Consider the following 8499-nt stretch of genomic DNA (forward strand, 5'->3'; position numbering starts at 1 on the left):
GTAAATGGGGGATTATGGGATGATTAAAGGGTAGATCCATCTTTCAATTAGTTTATTTGGATGATTAAATTGTGTTGTTGTAGTTCTCGCTTTAGTTCATATGTTATGTTTGATTAAATGCAAGATTGACGACCTTGTATGATTTTTTACCTTTTCAAAAACCCTTGTAAAATATAAACCAACTCGAGGATTGTTAGACCATGCACTCAGACTAGTAGGGAGATCGGGTCTACGCCAGAAGCTAACCCAACTCGACCTATGGGCCGTAGGACCAAAAATTCCGGCCCTATTCTATAATGAATTTGACCAAATAAACAAACTCATTCCCTTGGATCGAGTACTTGATTACCCCTATGATCCCATAACACCCTAGTGTCTTTAATCAATTGTTTACACTCCTATTTACATACTTGCTTTGTTTTCATTTCTTTACTTTTATTTGCTAGTAGTTGTTAGTCGATATCTTACCTTACCAATCAATCGTGACACGCCTTGTTACTACCTTAAACACTTCATAACTTGCATAATACAAAGCTACCATCCTTTAGGTTCAACCTCTACTTACTACATTGCTAAAGTTGTTTGTTGGGATAAAATATTGTTTTGATAACTATAACGACTAAAGCCTATCAATAATGGCGCCGTTGCCGAAAACGGTGTGATTTCTTTTGTTTGTTTGAGTTTTTAGTAATAACTTTGTTTTAGCCTTAGGGAACCTAGTTCCTTAAAGTAGTGCTAATATTTCCCCTAGTGTTGTTTGTTGCATGTTTTGAAGATCAAGTCATAGTAATCCATTACCAATTGATCCGGAAATTGAAAGAACTTTGAGAAACATTATGAGAGGAAGAATCATTGTGGGAAGATCTACTTCAATCATGGAGGGATCAAGTTCTTTGAGTGATATAGGTTTAATTGACATTGGGATTGAGCTTGTTATTCCATTTGCAAGTGAGCCACAAATCAACTCACAACCAAATCCCCTACACAACCCACAAAATCAACCAACCATGCCTAAATTTTTATCACATTACGTGCCTACCGAGGATAGCCTACCCAATGGCACTCCTACACCCACACACCTAACGGGAAACTTCATAGCAAAATCCGCTTTCATTCAATTAGTTGAAAGAAGCCAATTCGGGGGGATGCCGAGTGAGGATCCACATCTTCACATGGAGACCTTTTGTGATTATTGTGAAGCTATATCTCAAACGGGTGTGACTCAAGATCAAATTCGATGGGTACTCTTTCCCTTTTCGTTGATAGGAGCTGCAAAACAATGGTTAAAGAGCTTGGACAAAGCTACACTTGACATCGATTCATGGAAAAAGCCCGCCTTAGCTTTTTACAAGAAGTTTTACCCACCAAAGAAGACTAACATGCTTAGGACTCAAATCACGGGATTTAAGCAAAGAGATGAATAATCACTATATGAAGCTTGGGAGCATTTCAAGGCCACTTATCGATCTTGTCCTCACCATGGCCTTAGTGAGTGATTTCTAGTCCAACAATTTTGGAATGGACTTTATGAGGATTCAAGAAATGTGTTGAACTTGGGCTCTAATGACATGTTTACCGAAGTTGATGATAACCAAACTTGGGCGAAGATTGAAGAAATGGCTACCCATAGTTCTCAATATGGTAGGCCTAGAAAGGCTACTAGAGGAGGCCGACATGAGGTGGATTCCGTGACACAATTAAGTGCCGACTTTGGTGCACAACTAAGGTCTCACATGGACACTATCAATTTAAAGTTCGAACAAGTCATAGAAGAAGTGAAAAAGGCTTCTACTTCACCGAAGAAACCAATAATCCATCAAGTGAATGACATGGCTATGACGCCATCTATACCAAGTGGAATATGTGAAAGTTGTGGAACCTTGGGGCATTACCAACAAGAATGTAGAGGAACAATTGAGCAAGTGAATGCTTTCAAAGTATACAAGAATGGTACCCCATACTCAAACTTTTACAATGAAAATACCAAGTACCACCCAAACCTCTCATACAAAAGTCCAAATGTTCAAAACCCATAACCAACATTCATCCCGCCTCCATTGTGAAATCCTATTCAAAGACCTTTCTATAACCAAACCAAGGATTCCAAAACCCACTCTCATATAACCAACCCGATGACCCAACCTTTGATGTTCAAAAGGCGGTTCTCCAAATGCAAAATAACCAACAAGAATTCTTTGCTCAAATGCAAAAGGATAGCCAAGCAAAAGATATCACCATCAATAATATCCTTGCACACAACAAGATGCTTGAGAGTCAAATGTCTCAAATGGTTTCATCAAGCTCACAAAGACAAAAAGGGCAATTACCTCCTCAAGGTAATCCACCCAAAAGAAATGAGACGGCTCATGCTATCCACTTGAAAAGTGGTACCCAATATGGTGTCGAGTGAAGAGATTATTGTTGAAGTAAGGAGCAAGATAGATGATAAAGGTTTGGAGAAAAATTATGAGGGTAGTTCAAGGAAAAGTAGTGAGAAAGTGGTGGATGTAAGCAATAATGAGAGAGAGTCAATGAAAAAGAAGAAAGAAGGAAGAAGATTGATGAGGAGCCTATTGTTATTAGGCTACCATTTCCATGCAGGCAAGTGAAGTCCAAGATGGATAAGCAACTTGGGAAATTCATGGGAATTGTGAAGAATTTGGAAGTCTCTATTCCGTTCACCGAGTTGCTTACCCATATGCCGACTTATGCAAAATACATGAAAGACATCCTAACAAAGAAGAAGTCTATTGGCCAAATGGAAACAATTGCTCTTGCCGATGCTTCTAATGCTATCCTACAAGGTACTTCACCACAAATTACAAGATCCCGGTAATTTCTCTATCCTATGCACAATTGGAGATACAAGATTTGAGAAGGCACTTTGTGACCTTGGAGCAAGTGTAAGTGTAATGCCTTACTCGGTTTGTGCAAAACTTTGGATGGGAGAGCTAAAATGCACAAGTATGACACTTCGAATGGCAGATCGCTCTACAAAGAAACCTCTAGGAGTCTTGGAGGATATACCGGTTAGGGTGGCAAAGTTCTTCATTCCCGTTGACTTTGTTATCGTAGACATGGCGAAAGATGCACATATCCCAATCATCTTTGGAAGACCATTCTTGCACACCGCCGGAGCGGTAATAGATGTGAAAAACGAAATGCTCACCTTAGAAGTAGGCGATGAAAGGATAACCTTCAACCTAATCAAAGTGATGAAAGCTCATAATCTAGAGGAACCATGTTTTATGGTTGAACATGCTCCCAATGATATGGATGACAAAGTTAAACCTCCTCCTTGCCACCATCTAAAAGATGAGCCTCCTATTGAGAAAAGCAAAATAGAGCCTCCAACTTGGGGATAAGAGGTTGATGAGATAGAGATTGCTATCTATGGTGAGCTAGGCATCTTTAACAAGCTCAATGATAAGAACACAACCTTAGATGTTCCGGGTTGTAAGAGACAAGAAGTGGACCTCAAAAGTCTGAATGATTATTTATGGTTGCTAGTTTCATCAATGAAATTGATCCAATGAAAGTCAAAACGGAAGAAGTCAATGTCCTTTTGCACGATGAATTTGAAGGACTATTCAATCCTTATGCTGGTAATGTGATGGTGTTTAACTTTGATGAAAGATATATTGATCTTGATTCGAGTTTCTAAGAGAAGGGATTTTTGGCTCATGATAATCAAGATCCACCCAAGTCTTCTTGATATTTATTCAACAAATGTGAACAAGTGTTCGATTACTTCCATGGGACGTTGAGCAACATCAACAACGTCTTAGATTTGCCCCCATGACAAGCTCAACAATGAGAGGAGTTTGGTGGAGTCCTCTCTAAACCACCATTTGTAAATATAGTAACCCTTTAACTATGCATTTCAATTAAGTTATTCTTTCATTTAGCTAATTTGCATATTCATAATGAGAGTGTGTAAGGGAGGGTTCGCTAATTGTGTTTCAGGTGTGTAGATGAAGTAGAAATGAAGTGTGGGGATACTTATTCAGGTGTATTACCATTGCCCCACACTTAATGACGAATCTCTATAATTACCCCATTAATTTAGTCATAACTTTAGATAATTTATTAAACCACATACTAATTAATTAGGGTTTACTAATTCAAGACAAAGAAGATAAGAGTAAACATAATCTTACGATACTATGAACAAATGGCAAAAACAAGGATTTGCGAATGAATTCTTCAAGAAGTGTGTGCTAGATCTTGGGGAGAAGGTTTATGATATTTTTAGAGAGTGGTAGGGTAAGGTGACGGTGGTTATTATTGAAAGAAATATGAAAACATAAGGCTTTGAGAGTGATATACCACCTACCAACCTCGTGTAAAAAGCTGGACAGCGGCGGGCACTCGATCGAGTGCCCGGTTCACTCGATCGAGTGAAGCTCCACTTGGTCGAGTGAACCGCCACTCGGTCGAGTGACGTTGTTTCAGAAACTTCCAGCAACCTTCCAGGTTCCACTTGGTTCCCCCACTCGATCGAGTGAGCTACACTCGGTCTAGTGGACTGCCTACTCGGTCGAGTACGGCCTTATAAACTACGAGGTATTGCAGGAGGACCCACTCAACCACATCCGCGCCTTCAAGGATTATAGGTCAATCAAGGGAGTCAAATATGAACTCTTTACTCGGATCTTCCCGTCATCTCTGGAACCGATTTCCCGTCAACGGTACTATTCTCTTGACCAAAAGAACATCACCACTTGGGAAGAAGTTGACGTTGAGTTTGCTAATCAATACGCCGATAATGTTGAAATTCGGGCCAATACCTGTACTCTTGAGGTCCTAACCCAAAATGACAAGGAGGGATTCACCGAATTTGATGCGTGTCATTTATATGATGTTTTACACCTTATTTTACACGCATTTCAAAGCTCAAATATGTAGTTTATGCTACAGTTTTCCCTATTTCCGTCTACTTTCGTGTTTTTGTGTAATATTGCAGAAATGTGAAGAATCCAGCGGAAATCGAGCCGAATCCATCCCTAAGTACTTAGCGTTGCATTGACATGGAGTAAAGACTCGGGAAGCGACCTTGGTGCGCATTTCAAGGCCTAAAAGATATATTTGCGAGAGTTTCAGAAGTGCATTACCAGCTACAGTGGTCTATAGACTGACCTACATGGTCTATAGACTGTCAGAATGCTGAACAGAAGTCTGCAGGAAAGAAAGTCAATCGATCGACTGGTGCCTTTGGTCGATCGACCAGACCACGATTATCAGAAGCTCTTGTACAGCGCATCTTGGTCGATCGACTGGTTCCAGTGGTCGATCGACCACCCCACGAGCTGACGGAAATTAGAAGACGCGAGAAAGCCCAATGTAATTAGGTTTTAGGAATATAAGTTACGTAAGACTTTCTATATAACGTAACCCTATGTTTCAGAATAGGTATCAAATCATCAGATCATTATTATCTAGTTCATATCATACATAGTTTTAGTTTACATACAAAAAAATACATTAGCTATTCGTAGTTTAGAATTCTCAATAAAGTTCGTACCTTACTTTCGGATTCATCGCTTGTTCCTTTGCTTCGGTAATTCTAGTTCTTTAATTCCAGTATTGTTTTATTCGTTTCGTTAGTATTAGTTCTTTCTAGCTAGAATCCCAAGCCCTAGTTACAGTTTTATGCGAATTTATTCATTCAATTATTTCAATTATGCAATCCATTATGCTTATTATCAAATTAGTTCTTGCTATTTGCGTAAATATGTCTAGCTAAACACCCCGTGCTAAGATGTAGGGGATCTATAGCATAGATGGCATTAGAGTAGGTGACCCCGAATTAGGACTTGGTCAATCGACTGGGGTAGCTAGTCGATCGACCGACTTCGTGTCTGATTAGCACCGTTTGATTCGTTAAGTGCAATATTTAACAATGAGACCGAAAGGAGACTTGTTAGATGCTTAGTTTTGACCTACCCGTAGATCGAGAGATAGGGGAGGGCATTAATTAATGAATTGAGACGACTAAATTGCTAAGATCGAGAGATAATGTAATTTAGGCTTTAGGAATCACTAATCGGGGCGAGAGCTAGCATTAGTGAGACCTAGGGACTAGTAGCATAGGCCGAAAGGAGCTACTAGTTAACTTGGACCGAGAGGACCTGTTTTACCCATCCTACGCGATTGTATTTCGGACTTACCTAGGATTGTGTGCCATCGCAGCTATAGTGAACCGACCGTCTTAGCATTTCTTTTATCATTGTTCACATCCTTTATTACTTTTACTTGCTTATTTAGTTTATATTATTAGATTTAGATTTAATTCACATCAAAACCCCCTCAAACTGTTACCTTTAGACTAAAATTAAAAGCAACTATTATCTCCCTACCTCCTCATGGATCGACCCTTACTACCGCTTGCTAGTTGTAGTTCGAATTTATAAATATTATTTTTGGTACTCACTTGACAGTATCAAATTTTGGCGCCGTTCTTGGAGAGGCAAAATTAGTTTTAGTTGTTTATTTATTTTAGTCTTTTCCTAGTTTAAGGAACTTTTTGTTCCTTAGACTTTTCTCATCTTCTTGTTGTAGTTTATTCTTATGCGCAGGTCTCAAAAAGGCGAATTGTTTCCCCTTGATCTCGAGCTAGAGAGGACCCTGCGAGTTAAGATAAGGCTATTTCAAGAAGCACAGTCCGAGGGAGAGCCTAGTTCTCGGTCTAGTTTTTACGAGAATGTGCTATTTGAAGAAAATCCACCACCATCTCCAGTTTCTTCCACAGATACCGTTACTTCTCCAAATTTTCTAGAGATGGCTGAAGAAGCGACTATAGCCAGTCACTCCGAGCTGAAAGCTGAGAATCTCTATAAGGGACTCGCATCGTCAGCCGGGACGGAAAGAAAATTCGAACCGAAACCGTCTTATATTAACTTGGTTGAGAGAAACCAATTTAGGGGAGCTGCAAATGAAGATGTAGCTAAACATATGGAGACATTCATTGACTACTGTTGTTCCATACCCCCACCAGCAGGTGTGACCCAGGACCAGGTAAAATAGACGATGTTCATATTCTCACTCCGTGATGCTGCTAGGGAGTGGTACCGAGATCTGGATCGAGCTGCTAATAGGATTACTGATTGGAACTCGCTGGCCTTAACATTTTATAAAGGATATTTCTCTGCATCAAAGACCAATGCGATTAGAGCTCAAATCACGAGTTTTAAGCAAGGACCTAATCAAGATTTTCATGAAGCTTGGGTCCGTTTCAAGAGGCTAGTGCGAACTATTCCGCACCATGGGTTCGAGCAATGGAGCCTGTGCAATCAATTTTATAATGGGCTTTATGATGATCAGAGGGCTATCCTGGATGCTGCAGCTAATGGTAGATTCCAGGAGAATGTTGGAGAAACTAAGGGGTGGAAAATTATTGACGATATGGCCACCCATAAACCTGAGCATAGGAACTCTAGGGGAAATCAAAGGAGAGCCGCTGAATCTCCTTCTGTAGCTGCATTAGAGGCTCTTACGGTAAGATTTGACAAGTATGAATTAGGAGGACCTTCAAAGGGAGGTATTTATCAGGTAAATGTTGCGTCAGACGACCCTTTTTCATGCAAGAGATGTGGAGGAGAAGGACATGTTGCAGATTTCTGTATTAGTCCCAATGAGGTTTGTGCTGCTTTCCAGGATTATAGGCAGACCAACACTTATTTTGAGCCGAATGTTCATCCAAACTTAAGGTGGAGTAGCCAGAATGTCCAAAATCCGACTCCACCTCCGCAGCAGCAGAACTATGTGCCCCCTCATAAGCAGCAGCCATAATAAAAGCCTCCGTATGTCCCTCAGCAGCAACAGCAGTTCTAAGGTTCCGATTTTACTGGGTTGAAAAATTTGTTGCTAAAGGAGTCTCAAGCTAGAGAGGCCGGGATGAAAATGTTGGAGTCTCAGATCGCTCAACTGGCTAGCAAGAGTGCAACTCGAGTTCCGGGGCAATTACCGTCGCAGTCGGACCAAAAAAAAAGAAGCTTTGAATGTGATTAAGTTGAGGAGCGGGACTACTCTTGATGAGCCCGCTGTTGCGGGAGATAAACCTGAAAAAGCTGCTGGAAAAGGAAAGAAGAAAAAGAGTGAGAAAAAGACGAACAACAGTGATCACGGTCGATCGACCGCCACACCCAGTCGATTGAACACCCTTTATTCCTCAGCGACACTTTTTGATCTTTCTGCTCATTCTGGAAAAGAGGAGATCAGTCGATCGACCGACCCCACTGGTCGATCGACTGATGATGCTGCTAATGTCGAACCGTTTTGTCCTCCAATGCCAGATAACTTCAGGGACTATTTATTTCTGGGTACGACGGATCCGAAATTATTGAGGCAAGATCCAAATGCTGATGGGTCATTTCCGGTTCCAAAATATGACCCTACGACGGTAAATGGTTCATTTCTGAGACGGTCTGAAGAAGGTTCGAGCTACAACAAGGATAAAGTAGTGGATTTTCAGCCTAAGTCCACTGATGCCGGTATGAG

General features: G+C 40.6%; 1 protein-coding gene and 1 non-coding gene across 2 annotated transcripts; one reads left to right on the forward strand and one right to left on the reverse strand.

Moving 5' to 3' along the window:
- Positions 1 to 1379: 1379 nt before the first annotated feature.
- On the reverse strand, positions 1380 to 1486 carry LOC141644725 (small nucleolar RNA R71). Its single transcript, XR_012544335.1, has one exon. It is a non-coding gene; the product is annotated as a small nucleolar RNA R71 (small nucleolar RNA).
- Positions 1487 to 2617: 1131 nt separating this feature from the next.
- LOC141640828 (uncharacterized) lies at positions 2618 to 3365 on the forward strand. Its single transcript, XM_074449509.1, has 2 exons — positions 2618 to 2804; positions 2986 to 3365. The coding sequence occupies exons 1-2, from the start codon at positions 2618 to 2620 to the stop codon at positions 3363 to 3365; spliced, it is 567 nt and encodes a 188-aa protein (XP_074305610.1).
- Positions 3366 to 8499: the final 5134 nt, after the last annotated feature.

Source organism: Silene latifolia, chromosome 2 (assembly GCF_048544455.1).
Source record: "Silene latifolia isolate original U9 population chromosome 2, ASM4854445v1, whole genome shotgun sequence".
Taxonomy (NCBI): domain Eukaryota; kingdom Viridiplantae; phylum Streptophyta; class Magnoliopsida; order Caryophyllales; family Caryophyllaceae; genus Silene; species Silene latifolia.

Coding starts and splice junctions, on each gene's coding strand:
- LOC141640828 (XM_074449509.1), top strand. CDS start 2,618: ATGGATAAGCAACTTGGGAAATTCATGGGAATTGTGAAGAATTTGGAA. Junction 2,805..2,985: donor TTCTAATGCTATCCTACAAG/GTACTTCACCAC, acceptor TTCGAATGGCAG/ATCGCTCTACAAAGAAACCT.